The following is a 27,757-nucleotide window of genomic DNA, read 5'->3' on the forward strand; positions in this document are numbered from 1 at the left end:
CGGCAGCTGCGATCTTCTGCAAACTCATGGAGCCAGAGTACACGAGTGTAGGAAAGATTGGGCTGTAAAGTCACTTGCAACCCCCAGCTAAAGTTAGCAGCAGCTAACTTCAACTAGATCGAGGCCGATTAAAACATTTTGTAGAAGAGAGTTTGCTTGTTTTTATTTTAAAATCTTCTTTTACGTTTCAAGAGACCCATCAAAATAACGCAATTCAAGTCAACAAGTAGAATGGAAGTCCCAGCTTCCATCCCTGATATCTTTTGGGAGAGCTGGGAAAGGTCATTCAGCTAGGAAAATATTGAGATAAATGGGCCAATGTTATGACTTGGTCTAAAGCAGCTTACTATGTTCTAAAGGCGAAAATACCACCCAAAAAGATTTATACACACACACACACACATATTCACGGCTCTCTGGCACTTGTCACGGTGTTCCGTTGTGCCAGAAGCGGTTTAGTCATGCTGGCCACATGACCCAGAAAGGCCCCCTTTCTCTCTTCTTAACTGGACAGCCCTTTAAATAGACCACTGCCTTTGTGTGAAGTGGAACACATGGGCATCCTAGTGACCATGGTGTGAGAAACTTGACTCCTGGCACTATTATGTAACTCTGAATTTAATACATTGTCCGGTAGTACCTGTTGAGTTAGTTTTTGCATGTCTTTTACTTTGTAGAGATGCCCATGCTCTTTGCTTTCAGCAGGGATTATCTGAAAGGGTGAAAAGTATTTCCAGTACCTAAGGTGGGACAAGTAGATTGGTTTTCATTTCAGGAGAATAGACTCAAGGAAGCTGATCTGATATGGTTGGCTTGCTCATAAAATGCAGAAAACACAAAAGGATAAGCCCAAAGCTAAATAAGGTTTACTCCGCCCTCAAAATGCCTTCTTTAAAGGCCTTTGCTGTCCTAGCGACCCAGGAGTAGCTCACAACGAAGAAGGCAAAGATGACTGAGAAAAAGTTTGTCGAGGAAATAGAGAAAGCTCTGGAAAAGTCCAAAGGCCTTAGCATCCATGAGCTTCTCTTTACCTACCAGGGAATCCTCTACCCGTCTTCTGTCTGCAGTGCAGAAACATTCCAAGCTCTGGAGAACTTCGAAGCCAGAAAAGATGACGTGGTGTTGGTGTCTTATCCCAAATGTGGTGAATACAACCTTCCATTATTTTTCTACATACAGCAATGATGTCATGAGCAATGCAGCAGACTGATGGGTGTTTTTTTTTTAGTACTGTATAAGGAAATATATTAACTAGCATCGCTGAGGGTAGTGTGCACTAGTACAGAAGTTGCCTTTAACTGGTTTACAGAGTGGGTCACACCAATAAGCTTATTATTTTCAATACATCTGAAACCTGTTGAAAACTAGACCACCTGCTCTTCCATTATTGCTACTTGTGCAAACCATTGAAAATGCACTTAAAGCCTTAAGGCATTTCAATAAAAATGCTTTGCATTTTTTAAGGCACTATCAAACTGAGTTTGGAGTGGACAAAGCCAGAGAGACAATGTCCTTGTGTAGATGTCACAACCAAACCATGTGTCTTGGGTTTGTGCGTTCTTTCCTCCCTTTTCTCCTCCTTCCTTTTGTTCAAACGGATTTCCTCCCCCTCTCCCACTTTGTTGCTCACAGTAACCTTTCTTTCTTTCTTTGTCTGAATGGTTGTCACAAACCATAGTCTCCAAATCATAACTGGAGGCTGACTGTGGTTTGCCGTAATCATAGGACTCAGCTATACAGCTTCAAATAAAATGTTTTAAGTATGTTTTAAGTGCAAGATACAATGTGACACTAGATAGTGATGGTGAGTCTTATGGAAAATTCAATGTATTTTAAAAAAACGCTTTAAAAGTACATTTTCAGAAGGTTTTTTTTTAAAAAAATGTGTGTGTATATTCCACCATAATTTGACCAGGTTTGGATGCCACAGCAAATGATGGCTACCAGGAAGTACGGGAGGAGAGCATGGTTTTTACAAGTGTGAGGCAAAACTCAAGAGTTGGTGGTGTTGTTTTTTTGGGAGGGATAGTAGATAATTCAATATTTTAGTGGCTGTATTACAAGAAGATATATTTTTTTAAAATGAACATGTAGTAGAGTAAAAGCCCAAACCAGTTTACTGTAATGTTAAAAACTGTTAAGAGTTTCGTTCTTTTTAGAGGTGGCACAATATTAAAACTGAACACTTCTCTTTGAATATTTATTGATTTGAAAAACTGTTTTAACCTGTCATTATAACAAGCTTAAAACATACTGCAGAATGATTTATTTGTGAGACCTTGACCAAGCACAATCTTGGTTATAAAGCTGGTCGCAACCATGGCTCCCTCCAGGTGTAACTGGATCCCTGCTCCCCTCAGGATCAGTCAGCATAGCCAATGGTCAGGGGTAGTGGGAGTCCAGCAACATCTGAAGGGCACCACATTTGCTACTCCTGCTATAGTCTCTCAGATGTATGGCCATGTGACTTCCTTAAAGAAAAAAGGCATGAATTTCTTTCATAAGAAAGCACCTCTGGGCATGTATTGTCACTTGTCTTCTTGTCACTTGGAATTAAAGGGCTGGCTTTCCTCAGAAGGCAGACAGCACTTCTTTTGAATCTCCAGACAGCATTCTGGGAATATAGCCACCCATCAATTCTGAAATGTCAACTCTTCCATCTTATGATGGTACTTCTCTACAATCTGTAAAAGTTAGGCTGGTGTGCCAGGGCTGGGGAACCATCAACTTGGGATGGTGAGATGCCTTGAAGTCCACCATAAGGATTACAAGCATTCCACTTATTTGTTTGTTCCAGGTATTAATTGGCTCATTCTGATTGTGAATGATCTAATCGCTACCACTTTGAAAACCAAGCACGAGAACACAGAGCTACCTTTCATTGAGTGTGGGGATCCAGAAAGGTATCAGGTTAGTAAGACACAAAGCCTAGCCTCAAAAATCAGACACTTTACTCACACACATGCGTTACTCACACTGAAAGGAAGTAAGGGAACACGGGCTCTGCTGAAGCAAACCTGCCCAACTGGTGATCCACCAAGCCAGGAGTAAGCCATCAGCCATGTTTGCAGTTCACCAAGTGCTCCGTAGTGATCCTGATTTTGTTGTCATTCTGAGATAACAAAGAAGCATGTTAGCGGTGGTGAAGAACCTGGGGCACCACGGAACATGGCTGCTGTGCTCAGCCAATGGTGAGATGTAAGTTCTGCTGGTTTATCCTGGGAATCCCAGTTATTCCAACTGCCTTTTGATTAATATGTGTCAACAGAGCCGATCATTTTCATGTATGTCTGAGTCATCCATTTGATGCTTCTTTTCTGTTCCTTTTTTTTTTTAAAAAGAGGATGAAACAGTTCCCATCTCCAAGGATTGTAGCTACACACCTCCACTACAACCTTCTTCCCAAGTCCATCTTCAAAAATAAAGCCAAGGTAAGTGGTATAAGATCAGCTTCTTTAATTTGTCAGGAAACATTTGCAGAAGTGACTCACAACTGTAAAGCAATCAACAGTTCGTGGGAGCCTTGTGGGCACTGTAAGATGTTTCTGATGCTGGATATTGGTAACAATACAAGACAAGAGGTTAAGTAGGAAGGAAGCATTGGGCCACTCCTTTAGTCAGCCACAAATAAAGAGGGGGAAACATTTTGAAAAGCGCATGGGTCAGTCATGAATTTTTATAATACCAGATGTTTCTAGAAACATAATTTATCACAATGGGCTCATGCTCCAACCTTCAGGGGATGTGAAACCAGAGAGACTGGAGTGCCTGAGAATGTGCTTTTTGAAAGGACTCATGACAAAGTTCTTTCTGGCCATTATTTCAGCCTTCCCTTCTCTTACAAAAGAATAGGTTACTTCTAGTTGTAGCCCAAAGTGGCTTTGTTTTTGTTAATGACAGGAGGAGTTAACATTTATGTCCTGTTTTCTCACCTCAGGTACTGCTGCTATTTCGAAATCCTAAAGATACAGCTGCATCATTTTTCCATTTTCACAACAATGCTCCAAGCATTCCCAGTTATAACTCCTGGGAGGAATTTTTTTCACTTTTTATGAATGGGCAAGGTACTCTAATAATACTTTTGAATGGATTTGGGAAATTAAACCTCTTGTGAAAACATGTGAACTATATTCAAGCTCTACCAAGTTTGCTGATAGTAGTGCTAGCAGGGGAAGACTTGGGTTTTGCCCACGATAATTGTGGTTTGCAGTTTGAATGGCTTTTTAGCAATGGAGGGGGAATCTGGAGGGGGAAGCATCTGTGTGCCATGACTGGTGAACATGGGCTGAAAACTGATGATAGTTGTTGAGAGAGGTGGAATTATGATAGAGGCATTATTGTCTTTGGTGTACACTCACATTTCTTTTGTCTCAGTGTCACTCCCAATCAAACAGGAGTATAAAACCATAAAAAACTATTTGCTGTACATGAATATTGGATGAGTGTTTGCATCACAGTCATTCATGTCACCTTCAACATCCTGTTGTCTATATATAGCCAAAGCCCAACTGAGGGTGTGCATGAATGTTTTCCCCCCCAAGAGCTGGCCCCATATTATCAGAGACAAAATTTGAAAGACTTTTGTTGATCATTCTTAAGAATAATCTCTCTTTTCTTGTGTTATCCCTGAGGGTATAAAGAGATATTGTGTGAACACTATGCAATGTTTTAAAAATAGCCTACTGTTAAAGTTTTAACAGTTTCTACTAGTAATAAAATAGTTCTGATGAGTTGTCTTGATCTGACCTGCAGTTGCCTGGGGAAGCTATTTTGACCATGCACTCGTGTGGAACAAACATATAGATGATGAAAATGTTCTGGTTCTAACATATGAGCAATTAAAAGAGGTGAGCATATTCATAACTACCAGCAAGGGTAGTCTAAAAATAAGACGTTATCCCAACTTGCATAGGCTTTGCAAGATATAACTAGATCAGGATCATAGTTTGAGGGCGGGCTCATCCATGTTTCAGCTCCTAAACTTTTTTCTGAATGTGAGGGAAGAGCCTGGAATATTTGAAGTGATAACAAAGGACAGAGAGTCTCTGTTTATCTGAGGAGCAGAGTGTCCCAGTGAATAACCCCACCCCATACCCATAACCTATAGGCACTTGGAGCTAGAGGACAGTGATCCTTGCTTCCATCCTTGATTTGGCATCTGAAGAAGAACGTGAGCCAATGCCGCCAATGCTGGCCCTTAATGTCATCAACAGTGGAATTCCTGGCTTGTTTCTGTAACTCATTTGAATAGTCAAGGAATCGCTGGCAATACAGTAGCAGCCAAGCTGAGAGATGAGTATGGCTAACCATACTAATGGAAAGTATGGCTTTCCAAAGAAAGCAGGAAAAGCAAGTTCTGTTATAGGGGGTTGACGTACTTCCTTTTGGATGTGCCTCAGTTGGGACATCCATTTCATTAAGAGTTTGTTCCCCAGCATCCATATTCATGGCAAGAACACTGATTGCAGTAAGGTAGTCTCATACTCTGGATGCTTGACATAGGGAGAGAGTACCCATTTGCCTCCTGTAGTTTTCATCTAACTGCAGCAAGATTATATGGCTAGTGTGGACCTTTCTGTTTGGTGGCATCACCAAGATTAGCCCAAAGCAACCATAACTGTGCTTGAATACTGGCAATGTATTCTGAGTCCCATATTGTTCTGGTGTAGCTTACCATAGGAGAAAGAACTTTCAGTATTGACCTTCTCACTACATTGCTTTCAGGACCTGGTTGCTGGAGTGAAGCAAATAGCTGAATTCTTTGGCTTTACTGCTACTGCGGAGCAAATTCAGGCTATTGCAAACAGGACTGCGTTCCAAGCAGTGAGGGACAAATCACAGGAGACACATGGAGCGGTTGGCCCACTGATCTTCCGGAAAGGTTGGTGATAAACTTCTATTTTTACTATAGCTTGCTTTAGAGCAGTCGCTTATGAGTAGTCATAGTGTCTTCCATGTTTTAATTGATTAACCATGCAGTCCTATGGATATATATCTGGAGAAAGCCAATGCTGTGCTCTCTAGGTGTTTTGAGCCACAGTATATATCATTTCTTGATCACTGACCATGCCAGCTTGGACTGATGGGAGCTGTAGTCCAACAGTATTAGGAGGGCTTTCCATTAGCTATCCCTAATCTATACTCAGAACAATGAGTTATTCAATGGAGCCTACCCTCAAATAAGTGCACATAGGATTGCAGCATCCATCAACCATAGACAGTAATTGGTGATGACAGAAGTTGTAGTCCAACAGCACTGGGAGAACACCATGTTGGCTGTCTCTGGTCATTACTGACTGGCAGAGGCTTTCCTGAGGTCAAGACCGGGGGCCTTTCCTGGAGATACCAGAGACCGAACCTGAGACTTCCTACATGGAAAATGGCTTTTGTTGTTTTTATACACCATCCTGCCTCCCAAAAGAGACAGCATGTGCTCTACCACTGAGCTAGGGACCTTCCCCACTGTATTAGTATATAGTAAGCTACACACATCTAAAAAGAGATTCAATAAATGAATGTGATGGTCTTACAGAACAAGAAGCACTTCAGAGAAGACTGACAGATTTGACACAGGAGGGCCATAGCTTTTGTGGCTGTATTCAGAGGCCTTCCTACTGGCCAACCTGAGGAAAAAATTGTACCATTTTGTTCCCGGTTACAATAACAAAACCTAAAGATTTTTACTGGATGATCTTCATATTTCTGTCTAGCAATGTTTATATGATGTCTGTTAAGTGTCTTTTTCCCTCCCTCCATTTTCCTTTCATTCCAGGTGTGGTTGGTGACTGGAAGAATACTTTTGATGAAGCTCAGAGCCAGAAAGTGGATGCTAAATTCAAGGAGTGTTTAGAAGGAACCAAGCTGGGAGCAAAGCTGAAGTACGATGTGTACTGCAAAACCTGAAAAGAGCTTCTTATGAAGTGCTTCATTCTCATGACAGTTTTGTTTGCTATCATATATTCAAGAAAAGCTACAAGCACAGCACACAATCCTTTGAGGCAAATTTTAGATATTGTCACACTCTAGTGTCGAACTTCTAAGATACATTTTCATTAAGCTGGATCTTTTCATGCTGCTTAATAGAACACAGGGCAACCCATTTCTCCCAAACCGTATCGGCAAGCTGCTACTATTATGTTTCTAAGAAGTAGGGGAAGGTGACATGGACATGCGATTGCCAGGTGCCAACCTGGGGAACTTGTCAGTCTTTTTCAAAGCTCTGAAGGAGCAGCAAAAGATGCAGTGATTGTGTGACTAGTGCCATTGCTGCGCAGGTTTCTTTTACCCACCTGCATTTGTAGCTAAAAGCAGAGGTGGGCAATGGACACATGGAACTATGGAGGCGTGGGGCAGTCGGTACTGCATCTGGATCTTTTACTGTTCCCCAGACCTCTTAAAGCAGGCATGAGGTATTAAACTACAGTTCCCATCATCCTTGGCCATGCTCATGCTGCTTGGGGCTGATGGAGTCCAGCTACATCTGGATGGCCCCAACTTCCTCATCCCTGCTTCAAAAGACTGCTGGGACACTAAGTTGGCTGTGGGAAATCCTACACAAGGCAAATAATAATAATAATAATAATAATAATAATAATAATAATAATATCCCTCCCTTTACACCTTGGGGCATCACAATGATATGGTGAAACACATTGCTGTAGCCTCTAAAGAAAGTGGGACTTTGCCCTCTTCATAGTTTGAATAGTAGGTGCTGAGCAGTGCTATTTGGGATCAGGCACGCATATGTTTCCTGTTCCACTTATTTAGGCTTTCTAAGTTGTTTGTGGCAAGGTAGCGGACTCCTGTGACTTCAACAGCTGAGAGAAATTCAGCAAGTGAAGCTTTTCCAAGGGTGTGGATGTAGTGATGGAAAAAGCTTCATGCCATGTTACTCTGCAATGTAATAACTTGAACAGAATTCCAGATGGCTGAGGCCCTGCTCCAAACCAATTTTAAGGATGAGAAGGCCGTTGAAGATTAGATGTCTCCAGTGCTGTGTCAGTGGGGTTCTGCTGGCACAGTGGGACTTTCCTCCCTCCATGCACCCCAAAATCCACTCTGGGGAATTCCCCAACTGATTTTGAGGGTGTGAGGGGAACTGAAGGGAACAGGAGAGGAAGAAGAAGTTGCACTGCACTCGCAGAAGTCCCTTGTGTCAGGAGAGCTGCAGGGTTGGATACAGCCCTCAGTTTTATGTTTTCTAATTTGGGGAAATTATATTTTTGATAAGTCAATCTGGATTCACATAACAAACCCCATAACAAAAGGATCATTGAACTCCATTAACATCTTTAAGGAAGTGATCTTTATAATGGCTTTAAGCCCCTTTTCATAGCAAAGCAGCATGTTGCATTAGGCTTCCAGACAGAGCACATTAGCAGAAGCAGATGTCGAAATTATTCCAACACTGCTGAAATAATTTGAAATTTACTCATTACATCAAGATGATTCTCCCCCCCCTCCTGTTGACATTTATTTCCTTCGACTATGAACTTCATTAATAAACTCTTGTTTGTTACTGCTGTGTTACATTCATTTGCTGGCATGTTGCAAAAGCACTCTATAGCGATCCAAAAGAATTTCCCCATTCTTTTTCAAGGCTGAAATCTCTAATACGATAACACCTATTAAGGCAACAGTGAGCATTCTGGCTTGTGGAATCCACTTTGGTCTTTTTCTTACTAGATCCCCAAGATCCACCAACTGGAGCCAAGCAATTACACAGTGGCTCAGTGGGCCAGCATACGCCTGAAATAAAAATAAAAATAAAAATGGGTAAGGGTAACTCTGAGCATCATGCTAAACCTAGGAAAATCCACTCCTGGCTTCTCTCTCCACCCAAGCTTCCTTTATGCCACTAGCCAGGACATAACTGTTGCTATGGTTGAACAGAATGAAGTTATAAACCCTTCCTGATTTTCCTGATTACTGCAAGTCACATGGAGATTGAACAGTAGATCCTAATCTGCCTTTTGCTCATTCCTACTGTGCCCCTTCCACTGCAGACTTCCAGGTGGAAATATGTGTCAATACACCATATTTCTTAAATACACTTAAAAACACAACCCTGGCTAAGTGCCGGGAATCCCTGTGTTATAAGAAAAAACTGCTCCTTTTCCCCTTATGGGGTATCCAAGAGCCCATTTAGAGTCCTTATGTAGGTTCTCTATCGGTAGACGAAGAAGAAGAGTTTGGATTTGATATCCCGCTTTATCACTACCCTGATGAGTCTCAAAGCGGCTAACAATCTCCTTTTCCCTTCCTCCCCCACAACAAACACTCTGTGAGGTGAGTGGGGCTGAGAGACTTCAGAGAAGTGTGACTGGCCCAAGGTCACCCAGCAGCTGCATGTGGAGGAGCCGAGACGCGAACCTGGTTCACCAGATTACGAATCTGCTGCTCTTAACCACTACACCACACTGGCTCTAGGAGAAAATAACAAGGGCCAACCAGAGAATATTGAGAAGCAAAGCAGCTAGTAAGCATGATCTTTATTAGACTGTTGCAACAGGGTCCCCCACTCACCCCACGCAGGGAGGGAGGAGAGGAACCCAGAACATTGGTGTGCAAGCTCTTATATAGACTTTTGAAATTGCCTACCCTGTAGCTTAAGACCACCCCCAAAACATTAAACATACATCACAGAAAGAGGTGGTCCCCAGCAGAAATTTGAGTCTGTTGCTTCTCTCCTGTCTGCCAGGATACCTGATACAGTGGTACCTCGGGTTACAGACGCTTCAGGTTACAGATGCTTCAGGTTACAGACTCTGCTAACCCAGAAATAGTACCTCGGGTTAAGAACTTTGCTTCAGGATGAGAACAGAAATTGTGCGGTGGTGGCACAGCGGCAGCTGGAGGCCCCATTAGAAAAGTAGTACCTCAGGTTAAGAACAGTTTCAGGTTAAGAATGGACCTCCAGAATGAATTAACCTGAGGTACCACTGTAATGCCTCCAGAACGTTCTTAACCTGAGGTACCACTGTAATGCCTTATCTGATTGCCTTTTCTGGGTAGCTTGGCCTTTCCTTTGAGATGGTAAATACTTAGTTGCTGAATATCTTATGCATATTGATAGCGAGCTCAGCTTAATAGATACTTGCCAGACTGTATTTACAGGGAGGTGTAAGCAGTGGCGTAGCGTGGGTTGTCAGCACCCGGGGCAAGGCAAGTAATTTGCGCCCCCTAACTCATGGATTTGCACCCCCTAACCAGTGGATTTGCGCCCCCTAACCCTAACCCCCAGATGTTGCGCCCGGCCCCCCCTGCACCCCCCATGCTACGCCACTGGGTATAAGCCCCTACAGTCCAAAGACAATTGGAAAGCTTTTCCCATTTTCTTCCTCCTTGCAGAGAAATATTTGAGATCAATTTGGGAGAGTCAAAATGGCTTCAGGATTGTTCTGTACTATTTCAGACACGTGGTTTATATACTTATGCATGTGTTTGCCTTGTACATTTATGAATATATATATCTACGAAAGCATATATATATATATATATATATATATGACCTTAGAATTCCTATAACACCTGGAATCTCACACCATTTGTCATGCAACAATGTAGTGCTCATATTGCTATGGATTAGACATTTACAGCTCAGTCGTATCCAGAGGTAAGTCTTGTTCAGTTCCGTGGGGCATACTCACAAGTCATTGGGGTCATTGGGGTTAGCATTGCAGCAAAAGCCTTCAAAGTCCTACTAAAAGCTGACATTGCAGAATAAATTCTTTACCCATTGGAAGAAAGTTTGGGAAGTTTAAAAACACCGCAGAGATAAATTCCTTGCAGGCTGTGTCCAATGTCGGCCAACGGATTTCTGTTTAAGTTTGAATTTTAGATTTAATCTTTACAATGACAACAAAGGAGCAGGGAAATAGATAAACAATATATTTGGCTGTAGACAAATGGGATGTTGTTTCTGAAGAAGGGGACTCACAGTAAATCCTCCCTCTAAGAAAGATGGTTACCTCCATGAGCTCAGAGTCGAGGAGAATTATGATTCAGGCTGCTAATAAAGTGAAATGGAATCAAAGCAGGCAGAGTGGCTGAGATCCATTTTCTCATTTACAAAATGTACACGGTTCAAATGGCAGCATTTTCCAATATTTTAATGGGAAATATAATTAATGTTGGATTACAATAGCAGGAACATTAAAGTACAAGGTGCAGATGACATCAAATAAATTCCGAGGGCAGCTTGGCAATTAGAACAGAAGCCAAATGGATATATAATGAAGGGGGGCCTTGAAATACAGTTGTACCTATTATACGACTGGGGCAATTATCTGCCATTGTGTTCCCTTTAATGATGGTGCTTTGGCGAGAACACCAGCACCTTGCAATGAATTTATGATGCAAATAACTCTATGATTTCAATCCCACCTTTATTCAATTCTACCTTTATTGTAGCATAGCTGTGGCAGTCTATTTTGGAGCACTAAAATTAAATTACTTTGCAATTATTTATGGCTGCTAATAGTCTCAGGATCTGCATTTGGGAAGGGGAGGGAATAAGTACACTTAAGAAGTGGAGGCACGTTACAGCAGGTACCCAATATTTGAGCTCGTCATCAAAGCGCTTAGAGAGAATGTTTAACTTATGGGGGCCATTTTCCATGTGATGAACATAATTACTGTTAAGCACTGCAACTGGTAATTTTTAGGCAATGGGGGTTGGCAAATATTAAGTAATGTCAGTGTTGGCACATCCATGCAGATACACCATTCTTTTTACGCACCAGGAACTACTTCATGAAAAGTGTTATGCTTTTGAACGTGGAACGTTTCACTGTGGTTGAGAACAGAAATATTCAAAGTGTAGTTTGCAATTCGAAATGGATCTGTAAATCCCCATTGACCTATGCCTGCACTGATCAATTCAGAGTTGCCAACTAGCCAATATTTTACTGATATTTTACCATAAAATCCTCTTCTGGCTGGTAACCTGGATTCAGTAAGCTCCAGTCTTTGGCTTCACCCATAACTGATGAGACTGGCAGACTTCATCTTCACTTCTTCTCTTGACCTATCAAATTCTGTCGCCTACAGAACTGCTTTCTCAGTCTGATAAAAACCTTGGCTCTATGTACAGATGGTGAAGACATATGGATGCATTTTCAAGGTACCTTCTGGACATGCTTAGGCAGGGTTGGCATAACAAAATAAAGTTGAAAACCTGTGGTTTTGATGACTTGCAGAAAGGATGCTTACGAGTTGTCATTTCTACAGAAATTTGTCAGGCTTTGGGGACTCGGCTTCCTCTCCCACTTTGGCAGTAGATAAGCAGGACAAAGCGAAAAGAGTCTCTTACCATTTAAAGAGTTTTTAATAATCAAAAGAACAAAGCATCCATTCTCGGAATGAAGGTGCTACCAATTAAGGTTTCCACCCACTTCCCCCTTGGTCACCCCCGTCACCTCTGCCTGATCTCACAACCACGGTGCTTTCTGTGTAGCCACCTTATCTGCTCTACGTGACCTTGGACTGATAGGCTGGACACTTTCCAGTGAGAGAGAGTCTGTTAGCTCTCTCCCTTCCAGTTCTTCTTCACCTTGCTGTTCACCGCCCAGTTCTTCTCAACTTTTGTCTTCAGAACAATGCCTCTCTGCAAGCCACTGTTCCAAATCTATACTGCTCCACTGCTCCTGGGCAGCTTCAGGAGATCAGGAGCCGGGGGAGGGGGAGGCTCCCACCATTCCTCATCAGAGCAGTACTCCTCAGCCTGGTCTCTGACAAGATCCTTGGAAGATAGAGGTGGTATATAAATGTAAGTAAAAATAAATAAATAGGGCCACATTTGCTCTATACGGTTAAAGCTCTTAGAAGACCTATACTACAGCAATTAGAACACATTATTAAAAACAAGTTAAAATTACAAAAAAATAAGGTGGGTCCTTAAAATATGCATCTCAGAGGTCAAAAGTCAAGGTGAACAGGTGCATCAGGTGTGTCACAGAATGTTGCTACAAAGGCACATTTGGGTGCTTAAAGTGAGCTCCTGGTTGCTTCTTTGCAAGTAGGGCTCACTGACAGCAAGCCCTACTTGGATTGGCTGCACTAACCAGTTTTTCATCAGGGCTGCATGAATCAGCTGATTGGTGCTATCAGTGAGACCTGCAGTGTCTGCCTGCATATGTGGTTGGAATTCAAACTACACCTGAAAATGGACATTCTTCCTCGGCAGACATAGCACAGCCTAGTACCTACTATCTTTCAGGCTCCAGCTCCCACTGGAACACCCTGTTATTTTAGCTACCACTTTCCCCATGCCCTCCAACCTAACTTTACGCATGCTAGTCCACTGGTCTAGCCAGGTCCTAACTCTGTGTAAAATATTACCTTAGTTCATTATGCCTCTTGCTCTGTGGGGTTAATGCTATGTCAAATATCTCACAAGCTGCTGTGACCTTGACTCAGGTTTCTCCTTCCAGAGCAATACATTGTGTTTGTGTGAATTAATTGTATATTTCATACTAATATATTTTTGGTGTGTTCTTAAGTGACATTCTCTGAGTCACAGAGAGTGCCTCCTGCTCCATGAGTCAGGACATTTCTGGGTGATCAACAGGAAAATTTCAATTTAGGTATGTTTCTTTATGTCCTAATTACCCTTTTGCTTCACATCGCACTGAATTGCCTTACCGATTACAGAGCTTCTCTACCAACCTGAGAATGGCTTTAAATTTGCCTTTCCCAATCTACTTCTGTCTTAAACAAACAAACAAACAAACAAACAAACAAACAAACAAACAAACAAACACACACACACCATTGGACCCAATGTGACATAGCAAGGGGGAAAAAGAAAAACCTGACATTTCAAATGATTGTCATTCACTACCTGCACATTAAGAAGCAACCAATACAAGCAGCAAGAATGGTCATGCATTCCAAGAAACAACTCTCTCTGCCTCTCACTTATTTTGAAAGCTGCATATTTCTGCTGTACTTTCCCCAGAGTTTTTTTTTAACATTTTGGTGAATCACACTGCCCTCTTATGCAAAGTGACTCTCTGCAGGCTGGACTGGAATAAATCTCTGGCTTAAACCACAGATCAGCCATGCATTTCATTGGCAGCTTACTGTCCCTTACTTAGCCTCAGCTTTGCTCCATATCAGTATAAGGGTGCATGAATATTTTATTTTTACAGGGCTGTGGTAGGGATTGAGAGCCAATGCAAGCTATCATCTCACCGCACATTCAACCACACATCTGAACCTCTTATTGGGATCCTTGGTGGGGTAGTGCAGAGAACCAAGCTAGTGATAGTGTTAGAATTTTATCTTTTCTGTAAACTGCTTTGAGGGTTTTTTCCTACAATCAAGCATTATATAATTTTTATGAAATACATAGAAAATAAACCATGGGATGACAGAGCTCATCTGTATGGGTTTCAGCGCATGGTGCCCTTTCACTAATGGGATTCTGTCCATTTGTAGTGAAGGGACAGGATACCCAAATCCTGTCTGAAATCACCCCAGGCCTCAAAACTGTCCAAAATTCTCTTTCTCTCTCCTAAAATCCACAGCTACAGCTTTTCTGTGGATTCTCACAAAATGCTGTTCCAAAGGCAAAATGTTATTCTTTTATCAGCACGAGAAGGCTTCAAAAAGCTAATGAATAGGCTCTGTTCAAAGCAGGCCTGAGAAGTGAATCTTATCTCATTCTAGTTGCAACACCTTTGGACATGCTGAAACGCTCTCATTCCCCTTTCCTGGGAAGGGTGCCAAGAGTCCAATAGTCCCAAGACAGCTTTCTGTTCATGCTCAGAGGAACTCATGCGGCAGGACTCCTGAGGGAGGAGAAAAAGGGAGGGAACTGGAAGGGGATATATGCTCTGTGCACATGACTGTGAACTCGTGCATGCTTTTTGTGAGTTATCACACTTGCTACTTCTACCAGTTCATGGATGGTAGAAACAAAGCCTTTTCTCCTAAACTATTCCTTGAGTGTCTGTTGACTCCCATTTTCCGTTTCCCAGGCGCAATATTTTTCCCACCCGAGGGCAAAGCCTCATAAGGCTACAGTAGAAGAGTCTTGAATCTAGTGGAGACTCCCAATAATGAAAGTGGGTTGATTTTCCTCCCAGTTACCTCTCCACCCTTGTGGCCCACTTGTGTACCTTCCACCCTGTTCTGGAAGATTGTTTAAACCCCTAGTGCAGATTTTTGAGTAGCACAGAAACCTGCAGGGATCTTCCCCTTCTATTAGCAGAAGCCCTCACTGGATCAAAAGGCCTTCTACAAATGGAAAGGAACCACTGGAGAACTTTGAGCTCTTCGGAAAAGTGCTGTATTGTTGTTACTAAGGTTCACATGTTTAAATCCGAAGCTCTGTTTGACTGAGACTCCTGCATATCTGTTCATGGGCTTATACACACTGACCTTTCCTCTGTTCTTTCCAGACACGGTCCATACTTTAAAGCTCCAGGTCCAAGCACCCCCATTTTTTATTGTAGAGTGTTGCCCATAAAATCCCACTCTTTAAAGCTCGATTGGACTAAATGGCAATCCGACAAAAACCCAAACTGATGTTTGCGCCGATTGAGCACTAAAGACTGGGTTTTTGTGGAGAAAGCTCAGGGGGAAAAAGAAAGAAACACACACACAGACATTTAAATCTTAAGTGTGGACCTGTGCCTGGAAATAACAGGGCAAAAGATGAGTATGGATAAACCTTGCATCTCTTCCAGTATGAGGCCTATAAGACCTATAGAGGAAGCCTGCCTGCATTCCCATCATGACTAGAAATGGTTCAGACCACAGGCATACCAAGTCCAGCATTTTGTTCTCACAGTGGCCAACCAGATGTCTGTGGGAATCCCAAAAGCAGGAGCTGAGCACAAGATCACTCTCCTGGCTTGTGATTCCTAGAACATAGCCGTCGTGGTTAGTAGCCATTAACAGCCTTGCCCTCCATAAATTTGTTTAGTTCTTTTAAAAGTCATCCATGTTGGTGGCCTTCACTACATTTTGTGGGAGGGAATCACCCAGTTGAACTAGTTTAGCTGTGTGAAGAAGTGCTTACTTTCACCTGTCCTCTCCCAACATTCAGCTTCATTGGATGGTCCTGAGTTCAATAAAAGGTAAAAAAGGTAAAGGGCCCCTGGATGGTTAAGTCTAGTCAAAGGCAACTATGGGGTTGTGGTGCTCCTCTAACTTTCAGGCTGAGGCAGCTGGTGTTTGTCCACAGACAGCTTTCCAGGTCATGTGGCCAGCATGACTAAACCGCTTCTGGTGCAACGGGATACAATGTTGGAAACCAGAGCGCACAGAAACGCCGTTTACAGTGGTACCAATTTATCTCCTTGCACTGGTGTGCTTTTGGACTGCTAGGTTGGCAGGAACTGGGACAGAGCAATGGGAGCTCACCCCATCACAGAGATTCAAACCACCAACCTTCTGATCAGCAAGCCCAAGAGATTCAGTGGTTTAGACCACAGCGCCACCCACTGTAATCATCATCATCATCATCATCATGTTCACATCTATACACTGGCATTTATGTGAGTTAGAGCCACACTTTCTCTCATTCTGCCCATCCCAACTCAGAGACTTAACTTGCATAGAGCTGGGTGAGAAAACAAATTCCTAAACCCCTGAAGAATAGTAAATCTAACAATTCACAGTAACAAAAATTTAACAAGGCATCTCCTCCAAGTAAAACTAGGAAGAGTGATTTACCCCAGTAAACAGCCGAGGGTATGGCATGCCATATGGTGCTCTGAAAGCATTGTTTATGCTCCTTATAAAGACTTCAGGAACTTTATATAACTTGACAAGGTGAGTCACAGCTATTTCTAGCCTGTTACCTGTTTCCTCATGCTGTAGAAGTCTTATTAATATGATTATGGGGGCCTGCTGGGTCATAGCTTGAACCAAACCTTTCTGAAATTGTTCAGTATCTTTTCTTTGCATGCAATTATTTGGGTTCTAGCCTTTAATGGAGAGATGATATTGTTAACACAGTAGGCATTTACCCATTTGCTGTCAGACACTCCAGAGCATTTTTAATCTTCCTCATGCTGCTTTGTACTTATTTACCATGTCTGCTACTCATTAATTTTCTTTTAATTCCAAAAATTGTGAATTATCTGGCTTTTCTGCTCAAGCAATCAGAGGCACGCCTGGTCTAATTAGAGGTTTAATTTCTGCGATATGCAGATTTAAATTAGATCCTGTTATATCCATAGGGAGAGTAAAGCCTGGGAAACACTGAGCGAAAAGGACAGTGCAGACACTGGACAGCTGAAGCAACAGCATTTCAGCAGAACTCTGTGGAAAACTACTCACAAGCTCTTTAACATTCCAGCTTTTTAAGGTGTGTGAACACGCCAATACAGGGCTAGCACCAAAATATTTTCCTGCCCCAGGCAAAGGAGAAGATGGAGCCCCTGCTCCCTTTTTTGTATACAATCACAAATAGCAGTTGAATACTTTGTCAGCACTGGTGATGGGGCACCACATTGTCCTCCACTTCATGTGAGAGAGCAGGCTAGCTTAGGGCAGGGGTCAGCAACCTTGTTGTGTATTGAGTCAAAGGATTTTATATCTGTATTATTATTGTCTGTATTTGCATTAGGGTAAAGTAACTGCCTTTTGGTTCCAGAGGGTACAGCTACTATTGGTTCATTTAAGCTGCTGTATTTGGATCCTCTGTCTTATTGGTTGCCTCCAAAAGGCAGGACTGTGATTGCCTGATATTGTTCCCTCCAAAATGTATCCTTTCTAGCTAGTTCCCTGTCCCTATAAATGTAGCTCTCCCCTCCTCAGGTCTCAGTCTTGTTTGCTTTAATAAAGAAGTGTTACTAGAGAACTGTCTCCAGCATATTATGTCAAGAGAGCTGAAATCACAAACCCCACGTCACAACAAACCTTTGGGGGGGAATGTGGTCAAGTGTGTGGGCACCAGTCACAAAATGGCTGCCATGGGGTGTGTGGGATAACACAAAACAGTTAAAATGGCCTGTGCAGCATAACAAAAAATGGCTGCCACATCTAAAGGAGCAGAAAGAGAGAGAGAGAACCACTAACAGTTGTGGGCAGGCACCTATATCAGCCACCATCATGCTCTCTCACAAAGGGAAGCTCTTTGCACATCTCCTGTTCAGAACAGAAGGAAAGATAGGTGTTTAATCCTGGTATCCAGTGAAATGTGGACACATGAGGTAGCATTTTCAGTGTAGGAAAGACAAAGTCAGTGCAAACAGTGTGGAATTCCTTCCCAAGAGAGCTCAGTTGGCTCCCACTTTGTTATGTTTCCATTGGCAGGCTAAGACCTTCTGGTTCAAACAGGCTTCTGGAACAGGCTTCTGCCGTCAGGGGAAATTATATTTTAATTGCCAGTTTTAAATATGCTGCATTGTATTTCAATTATTGTTTTCAGCTAGTTGTTTTTATTATTCGGCATTTGATAATTGATGTCTTAAATCAGAACTTGGGAGAAAGGCGGGATAAAAATATGTTAAGTAAAACAATAAAACAATAAAACTCTATTCTCTGGCGGCTTGCTACCGCTGCCCCCCAACTCCACCTGGCACTTGCTCACTGCTCACTCAAAAAGGTGCTGCAATCCTTCCTGACCATTGGCTATGCTGGCTGGGTTTGAGAAGAGTTACAGCCCAATGATGAATGGGGACTCTCAGTTTCCTCACCCTTGGTTTTGGTGGTTCCTTGATATAGGAGTACAGTGTAAATTATTTGCAGGATGAAAACAATTTTTGAAATCCAAGTGCAGGGGAAAAAATGACAGCCTACCTGCTTTTTTGATCAGCAGTGTCTTGAAAAGATTCCACTTACCACCTGGGAGGGCAACTCATGCTGCCCACTATGGCCAATCATTCCATAGGTAGCACAGTGAAAAATATCAACATGCCTGCTACTCCTGCTTTTACACTGCAGGTATAATTAAGTCGTAGGAAAAAGCCTACGAGGACATAGACTGTCAGTTGGCAATTACTCAGCCTCATTCCACAAAGAAAGAGGTTCGTTTCTATCTGATTCTCCATGTGCAATTTCCCCTCCTAGCCTTCTGTTCCTCCTTCATGCTGTTTCATTGTAAATATTTTAAAGACATTTGATTCATCGGAGTGCTGTTGGGACAGCCTGATTATTTGGATTGGATTTGGCAAGGACTCTTAGCTAAAGTGTCTTCCAAAACACACACACACACACACACACACACACACACACACACACCCCGCCCACTAAATGCTGAAATCAGCAGGCAGGTCTGGAGCTGGGCACAAATGCAGACCCCTTTGTGCCCAGCTCCTCCCTTTGGCAATTTTGTCCTTTCTTTCTTCAGTCATAGTCTTCTTTTCTTCCACATCTAATTTTTCTTCTCAAATTATCCTCATGTATTTCAGGTCAATGGTCAAGTATAAAATAAGGACCAAAATATTCAATGGACGCTAGTCCACTTGATAGGGCAGTGACTCTTAAAGCCCATACTCTTTCCTGTCCTTTATTTAAGGGTGTCTCCTGCACCACTCAGGCAATCCCTATCCAAAAGATATGCTATGGCCAGAAAGTCCCTCTCATCTGTGTCCAGGCAGAAAAACAAAATGTGATAAGCAGACTCTCTAGCCCTAGTTATGCAGGTTCACCTTCTCATCTTCTTGTCATGATGTCAATCCAGCTGTAGCATATAATATTAGTAGGGCTGTTGTAATGGTAGGCCAGTTAGTAATCTGGTAATCTGTTTGGCACGTGCTCAGAGCTGTTTCCTTGAAGCCTACATCTCATAGCACATTTTTGGTAGCCAGCCAATAGGGAGTGTCTACTATTTGGGCCAGATTTGCTCCTTTTGCTTAGTATTTGTTTGTTTTGTGATCTATCACTAGAGGGAGCACAACTAATGGTGGACACAGTGTGAGGTATCTTTCTATAAGAAGTACAGGTTAAATATGTCAAAATCCACAGTTGGACAATACTTTTATTCAAGGCTTTTTTTCAGCCAGTTCAACTCAGTTCTGGCACCTCTCAGGTGGGCACCATTGCCATTCTAAGGTGTTCATGGTGAGCTCCAGTACGTCTTTTTCTAGAAAAACAGCACTAATTTTATTCAAGACAACCAAAATGTCACAAACTTATGGCCACATTTTGAGTTCTCTAGGGCTCTTCATCAGGCAAGATGTTACACAAAGCAGCATTTCTACTCTGACGCAAGGAGATGCTCCACAGATATGCTTTTCTCAGCACTTCCATGCCATCTGGCTGCTCATCTTTCTCCCACATGAAGATCTTGTCCTTTCCACAAAACGATAGATAGTGGGCTGCTGAAACACCAGACTGGAAGCAGTCATGTCTGATCCAAGGCATAAATCGAGCTGTTTCTTTCTCTCTCTGTTCAAAAGAGGAAACCTATCTCTGGCAAGTTTTCAGCATGGTTGTTACTTATTTTTAACTGGAGTATTAAGTGGTTGTATGAACACCGAGAGGATGGGCCACTGTTTTTATTGGGAATTCTAAAGCCCACATAGCAAAAACATAAATTAAAACACTTTTCTCTATTTCCAGTGTTCTGGCCATTGCTTGAGCACCCCATTGCTTATGTACCCCAAAGAGTGCCAATTCACAAAGGGGAGTTATCTGCAGGCTCAGAGGAGCCTCAAGGTTTGCAAAAGCGCAAAAATTATTATGGGAAAAACAAACAAAAGGGGGGACCTTCCTTCTAAAGAAACCCACCCTAATGAGGGCTGAACATGCTCTGCAATTATGGAATGCTGACTCACATGGTGTGCAGACAGAAACTAGGGGCAGGGGAATGCAATGGAGTGCCTGGGATTCTCAACAACATTCCGCATTGCAACATTCTGTTGGAGGTCTCACTTGTATAAGAATTTAGCTCAGCCCAACCCAGCCACAGAAAACAATATTGAAAACAACCAAAAGTACTTGATAAAACAACAGACAACAACCTCTTTGCAAACACTACTGTTAAGGAGAAAGCCAGAGAGCAATCTGGGGACTAAACTGTAAACACTTTGAGTTGCGTTGGATGGAGGTGGTATTTTAACATGTAATAAGTTCAGATCTCCATTAGATGGCAATGTTCCATAACCTTTTTACTCCCAATTTACTGGACTCCATTTGGCTGGAGATGTATGTTATTTCTGGATTAGGAATATGCTAATTCTTTTTTTAGAAGAAATAATGCACAGAGTTATCCCTACTATGAGGCAAATTGAGCTGGCTCAAGCAGCATAATTTGGGCATCAGATTGTAAGCTAGTTAATAACAATTTATAACTGAGAATACAACAGTTGACATTTGGATTTTTCCCCTCGGGCACCATTGTGTCTCAGGCTGATCTCGATAATATACCTGGAATGACGTCATAAATTGTTTCTGCTTCATTAAAATTCCAGGCGGGTGGCTGTGTTAAGCATTATTGAGATGATGTCAAAGGGTGTTTTCCCACATGAGGCTTAAGGCAGCTCTTGATTCAATCAAGTCACAATGGGACTGGTAGACTAGAGTTGGCCTGAAGACTCATTTGCACTGCACATCTCTCTCTGCTTTGTCTTCTACATAAGCTATATGACAAGACTTTAGCATAAATAGCACAAGAGAAGATCAAAGGTCCCACAAATATGAAAACAGTCAGAGTATGTCCAAATTGCATTTTGTCCTTTGTGGAATAAAGGATAAGTCTGGAAGTAAAAACAATTTTGCAATATTATCCATAACAAATGGTGTGTGTGTTTGTGTATGCACACGTGAGTGTGCATGTAAGAGAAGTGGATGCACACACACTTTTTAAGTGGGAGATTTCAGCAGTGGAAGGAGTAAATGCACATTCTTTCAAAGGTTTTTTTTAACATAGGGAGAAAAACAACTCCGGGCCACATCCACATCATATAGTTTAAACACATGGTTTTTCCAAAAGAATCCTGGGAATTGTGGTTTGTTAAGGCTATTGGGAATCATAGCTCTGTAAGGTGGCAAACTACAGCTCCCAGGATCCTTTGGGCAAAGCCATGTGCTTTATAAGTGTAGTGTGGACATGACCCTGGTTCATAAAGTGGTTAGGTTTTCTTTGCTTGTTTTAGTAAGCTTGCCAAGAGCTCCTTTGACTGAGTGGTAAAACACAGGAATCACAGGGCTGGGTTAGATGTTATGTTAGTCCCAACTTCTTTTAGCCCTGGCATGCAAGGTATTTTAAAATAAAAATAGCCTGTGTAGAGGAGGAGGAGACCCTTTGCTTTTGCTTCAGCTCCTTGACCCCACCTTGGGCCTGACTGGAATCAGACCCCTCACCCTATGCTTATATTTGTAATTCCCCACATTATGAGAACCAAGCAGAGGGGAAGGTCCAGTTCTGAATGGGATCATTGAAGGGTTGAAGCTCCCTGCCTTATGCTATGCTTTCCTGTCAAGCTCAGCTCTCAGCTCCCTGCAATTAATTTTGGGAATGAAAACTTACAGGCCGGGGACAATTATGTAAACGATGCCCTGCCTGGTTTGGCCCTCAGCTTCTAGAGTCTTAAAGGAGGACAAAGGTTCACAAAAATAGCCTTGTTGTGTGTGGTGGTATGAGTGTGGGGGAAAGGGAGTTGTGTTGCACAGTACAATCACTAGCAGGACTGATAAGCTAGTTGGGGAGCAAAATGGCATTTTGTCAGTAGCAACGCATTGCATTTTGGGTGTTTGGGTGCTGGGGGGGGGACAGAGCATGATATCATGTGACCACAGATGTCCTCCCCTTGAGGAAGTGTCCCTGGATCCTGGCCTCACAACCCGAGTAGTGCATTAGTTATGCCAGGAGCATATTGTCTGGATCAGCTGGTGTTTGTGGCAGTGAAAATGACACGGCACGTTGTGGCGCCTTAGAGACTAAGTGGTTTATTGCAGTACAAGCCTTTGTAGGCAACATCCCAAGTCGCCGGCTGCATAACAAAGTGAGCTGTCATGCATCTGATAAAGTGGATTGTTTCTATGAGAGCTCATACCATAATAAATCAGTTTGTTCCCATGGTACCACAGTATGGTTTGCTTTCTACCTGAGGTAGAGCAGCGCAGATATAAAGGTAACCAAGTAGAAAGCCCCTGCTGGTCATTCTGAAGTGTTTTAAAGCACAGGAAAAAAAAAAAAGGGGGAAAAGAGAGTGCATTTGAAGGGAGTCTCAGAGCATCTCCTGACATTAATCACTGCATTTGGATGGCAGTATACATTTTTGCAACTCACTGACCTGGACCAACCAATTCTGGGGTGGTAAATGCTCCTCACCTTTGAGGTGATCACAGTGCAGGGATCGCATGCCTTCTCTGGGCCTGTGGGCACATTTGGAGACAGAAGAAATTGTTGTAGGCACTGCATACACATCAGAACCAAACACACACTGCAGTCTGTTCTGCTGGGCTGCCTATGAGCCCCAAGAGGGAGTAGGATCAGTACAGGTGAAGTATAAGGGACCCACACACAAAACCCAATTCTGACAATGGGATGAACAAATAGGCTGAGAAACAAAAGATCGCTCTGTGGAGAATTCTATTTCCATACCCTCTCCAGGATACTCCATTCCATTCCATCTCCTACTCAGTTTTCTGTACCCCCAGTGGTAAGTCACATTCTGTACCCCCAGTGCTAAGTCACAAAAGCATTCTTTAGCCTGCTTTTGCTTCCCAATTTGTCTCCCACATGGGATAAGAAATAACTGCAAGCTAAAGTTGTGACTCAAATAACAAATTAGGTTTTCTGTGCCTTTTGGATTTGGAGTGAGGGAACAAATTAGGTTTTCTGTGCCTTTTGGATTTGGAGTGAGGGAAGTCTCTTTGGAAAGCGGCTGTTTCTAGATGAGGCGTTTATTGTGCAATCACCATGGTTTGTTTACTGTCATTTAATGGGGCTGGACTGGGGATGTCGAGGTGATATTGTCCTGTGTTTTTCGAGGATCGAGTCCAGAATCTTAATGTAGAGATTCTGTTATGGTGGGAAAGAGCGGCAGGGCAGCACAGTCCCAATGTGCACAGGAAAAGGTGCAAAACTGGGGCAAGGTGGAAAGAGTGGTTCCTGGGGATGTTGGATGACATGTTGATTCCTCGCCATATACTTCCTTTTGTGGACACCCACTCCCCAATGTGTGATGACATTTACAGTTGTCATGTAGTGGGAAACATGTTGAATAGAGCTCATTGGCTACTTTCTCAGCTGAACCCCCCCCCCCCCCCACGCTGCTGTTTCATTTGGGGTGGGGTGGGGAAGTGGAGAAGATTTGGGCCCCAGAGATTCCCCATATCTTTCCTAGCAACAACTTTTGAGATGAAAAAATGAGCAGAGCTTAGCAAAGCACAATACAATGCTTGATTTGAGCCTATAGGTGCTTCCAGATATAGACAGTTTAGCACAGTGTTTCTCAGATTATCTTTGCCCTGCCCAATGTTGTGTCCCTGAAACATCCCACCCAACCTGGGCTGTGGTGGTGTTGCTGTAGGCTGGCAGCTGATGACTCTTAAACCAGCACTTCTCTGTGGACCACCACTATGAGTAGCACTGATTTGTTGTTGTTTAGTCGTTTAGTCGTGTCCGACTCTTCGTGACCCCATGGCCCAGAGCACGCCAAGCACTGATTTAGCAGCATGTAATCACTGCTGCTGCTTTCAAGCCTCTAACACTATGTAGCCAAATAAACTCCAAAGAGTGGAGGGAGGCAATTCTCATTGGGACCATTGGGTGTGGAAAGGGTTAAATATCCTCCAACTCCAGTAGCACTCCCAGTGCTATTTATCTAGAAAAAGAGTTGCCAGAGCTCGCTATGAATGCCCCCCTCTTTCTCTTACAATAGCAATAGCACCCACCTGAGAAATTCCAGTGTCAAAATTGAGTTCTGGTGCATTCCCCCTGAAAAAAAGAAGAAGCCCTGAGCACTCCCAATGACAATAGCCTCTGGTTGCAATTTAGAAAGTAGGGGCAGAAAAGAAGGGGGAAAGAAAAGGCAATGATATTTGGAAAGGGAAGAGTTAAAAGTGACAGAGTTGATTCCTAGAAAGGTAAAACAGGCCATGCAGAAGGAAGTAGCTACAGCACAATCTAGAAAATAAGTAGAATAATCAAATAGGCCAGCAGAGCAGTGCAGTAAACCATCTACACCTGGGAGAAAATGTGCATTGAGGGAAAACAGACTAGGATTTTCTGATCTTTAGAAGAAAAGAAAAGGAAGCTGAACAGGAAAAACACACACACGAGAAAGGGATGGTGTACAGGTGCCCCATAAGATATAAGGGAACAAAATGTGGTTTCTCCCCAGGACATCCCAATGCTTTTATGTTTTCAATGTCACCAGCACATTATAGGATTCAAGGCCACGAATGAAGCCTGGCCTACGTTCCTTTTCACCTATGCAAACCTGCCATGTTATCCACATGGAGGAGCCCTTCCTTTGTCGGAAAGTCCACTTCTGCAGCAAAGCTTTATGTGCAAAATCCACAGAGGGTAACCTTGTCTTGAAGCATAATTAGTTCTGAGGAAGAATTTTATCAGCTTAGTCTTTGGGGAGTGGTAGCATGTAAACACTTATTAAAATGTTATTTTGGGGGCATAATTCTGTCATAAGTCAAACTAGGCAGATGCAAATAAAAGCAAAGGTTATCTGTCCACAGGGACTGCTTGCATTTCACTGAGAGATTTATGTCAAATGGCAGATTTTCATCCAAGTTATGAGACAGCAGCAAGGATGAAGCACATTTTTCACAATGTGCATGGAAGCATGGAAGCTTGAGGGTCATCGAGGAATACCAGTTAAAAAGAATAAAATATCCAGATGGATTCTGAAGAAAAGGTCCAAAGGTAGCAGCCAGCAGGAGTGGAATACAGTGGTGCCCCGCAAGACGAACGCCTCACAAGACGAAAAACCCGCTAGACGAAAGGGTTTTCTGTTTTGGAGGCGCTTCGCAAAACGAATTTCCCTAAGGGCTTGCTTCGCAAGAAGAAAGCCCATAGGAAAATCTCCGGGGACCTCTTTTAAATGCTAGCGGTGGGGAGCAAAGCCTTCCCCCCCGGCCTTCAGAAGAGGTCCAGGAAGGCCGGCGGGGGCCGAAAGGCTTTGCTCCCCACCGCCAGCATTTTAAAAGCAGTCTGGGATAGCAGGGAAGCGCTTCCCGCTATCCCGGATGGCTTTTGAAGGCAGGCGGGGGGAGCAAAGACTTTTGCCCCCCGCCCGCCTTCAGAAGAGGTCCAGGACTTTGTCCCCCCTGCCTGCCTTCCCGGGGGCTTTTAAATCAACCCGGGACAGCGGAGAAGTCCTCCGCTGTCCCGGGGTTTTTAAAATGCTGGCGGGCGGCAGCGAAGGCTTCGCTGCCGCGCGCCAGCATTTTAAAAACCCCGGGACAGTGGAGAAGGCAGGCGGGGGGGGGGGGGAAGCAAAGACTTCCCACCGGCCTTCAGAAGAGGTCGGGCGACAGACTGTCCCCGGACCTGGTCTGAAGGCGGTTTCCATAGGAACACATTAATTGATTTTTAATGCATTCCTATGGGAAACCGTGCTTCGCAAGACGAAAAACTCGCAAGACGAAAAGACTTGCGGAACGAATTAATTTCGTCTTGCGAGGCACCACTGTATCCTGCTTGCTAATGTTTCCTAATAATTTGGTGTATGTTTTTCACCCTGACCTAACAGTTCCTTAGTAAAGGGAAGGGCCATAGCATACAAGATGGGGATCGTGAAAGTGTTCACATTAGTGAGATCTACAGTATGGATCAATGTCTGTGGTGGCAATCGTGAGGCCTATGGTGGAACCATCCAAATACCTGGGCTTCTCATCAGCCTACCTGTCATCAGTATCATCCGGCAATGAGATAAGTTCATTATTTAATGAAAATGCATGATCTTCTCTGGCAGTGTTTATTCCAGCAGAAGGCATACGTCTAGCAAAATCCATAGTGTTGGAGGGTTCACATTAATGAATCATATTCTTTAGCTTGCTGTGGCAGTAGTTAGTATTATCACCTGCAGGTCCTGGGACAGATTAAAGGAAGTTAAAATTCAGTGTTGGAAACAGTTAAAACAAATTGCAATTGTAAGAATAGGGTGGGTTCTAAAACACACATGTCTCAAGTGTCAGAGGCCAAGGTAAAGCAAGTTGATGCTGTGTGGAAAATTCATAGCCACTGAAATTTAAATATTATGTAGCTGTTTTAAGTCAAAATTGTTTACAAGGTATTCTCCCACGTACAGCATCATGCATTCATCCATGCCTATATAGTAACATCTGCATCTGCATTTTTATTTGTATATCACATCCCTTTTCTCTCTCTCAAAGAACATATATGTGGTCCCTGATCAGATCCAGGCAAAAGTTGCTCCCCTTGCAGGGCGGAGCTGATATGTTAGCTTCCTGGCCGCTGCTTCCTGGGAGCCAAGGGAACAAGAGCAGCAAGGCAACAGGGAGTTTAGCCCACTGCGCGAATCACAATGGTGGTGTCTGCCCCCACTGCTAGAGGCAGGATGCCTTTGAATACCAGCTGCTGGCAATTGCATTGCTCAGATTCTGTTTGTGAGCTTCCTATGGGCATCTGGTTGGCCACTGTGAAGACAGGGTGAGGGACTAGATTGGTCTGATCCAGATAGGCTTCGTCGATGCATTTGTATCATGCCAACCTCACTGCTGCCCTCTTCTCTCCCTGCCAGTAAACAACAGCAAGCCACCTGCCAGGAAGTGGCTCCACTCTGAGCCTCTTCTGGATCCAGGCCTGCCTAGCTTCAGCAAGGCTGCTGCATCACGTGTCCTCAAGCCATGCCCTGGAGTTTTTGGA

At 43.2% G+C, this 27,757-nt stretch overlaps 1 protein-coding gene and 1 long non-coding RNA gene across 2 annotated transcripts; one reads left to right on the plus strand and one right to left on the minus strand.

Moving 5' to 3' along the window:
* Window positions 1–436: 436 nt before the first annotated feature.
* Window positions 437–8,516, plus strand: SULT6B1 (sulfotransferase family 6B member 1). The gene is made up of 7 exons (XM_083732764.1): window positions 437–1,144; window positions 2,798–2,910; window positions 3,342–3,431; window positions 3,938–4,064; window positions 4,753–4,847; window positions 5,725–5,881; window positions 6,773–8,516. The coding sequence occupies exons 1-7, from the start codon at window positions 949–951 to the stop codon at window positions 6,901–6,903; spliced, it is 909 nt and encodes a 302-aa protein (XP_083588890.1). The 5' UTR covers window positions 437–948; the 3' UTR covers window positions 6,904–8,516.
* Window positions 8,517–8,585: 69 nt separating this feature from the next.
* On the minus strand, window positions 8,586–17,536 carry LOC310841679. Its single transcript, XR_014562684.1, has 3 exons — window positions 17,440–17,536; window positions 16,815–16,940; window positions 8,586–8,748 (listed from the first exon to the last, which is right to left on the minus strand). It is a non-coding gene; the product is annotated as an uncharacterized lncRNA (long non-coding RNA).
* Between the last annotated feature and the right edge of the window lie 10,221 nt (window positions 17,537–27,757).

This window comes from Podarcis gaigeae, assembly GCF_964106915.1.
Source record: "Podarcis gaigeae genome assembly, chromosome: 3".
NCBI classification, from domain to species: domain Eukaryota; kingdom Metazoa; phylum Chordata; class Lepidosauria; order Squamata; family Lacertidae; genus Podarcis; species Podarcis gaigeae.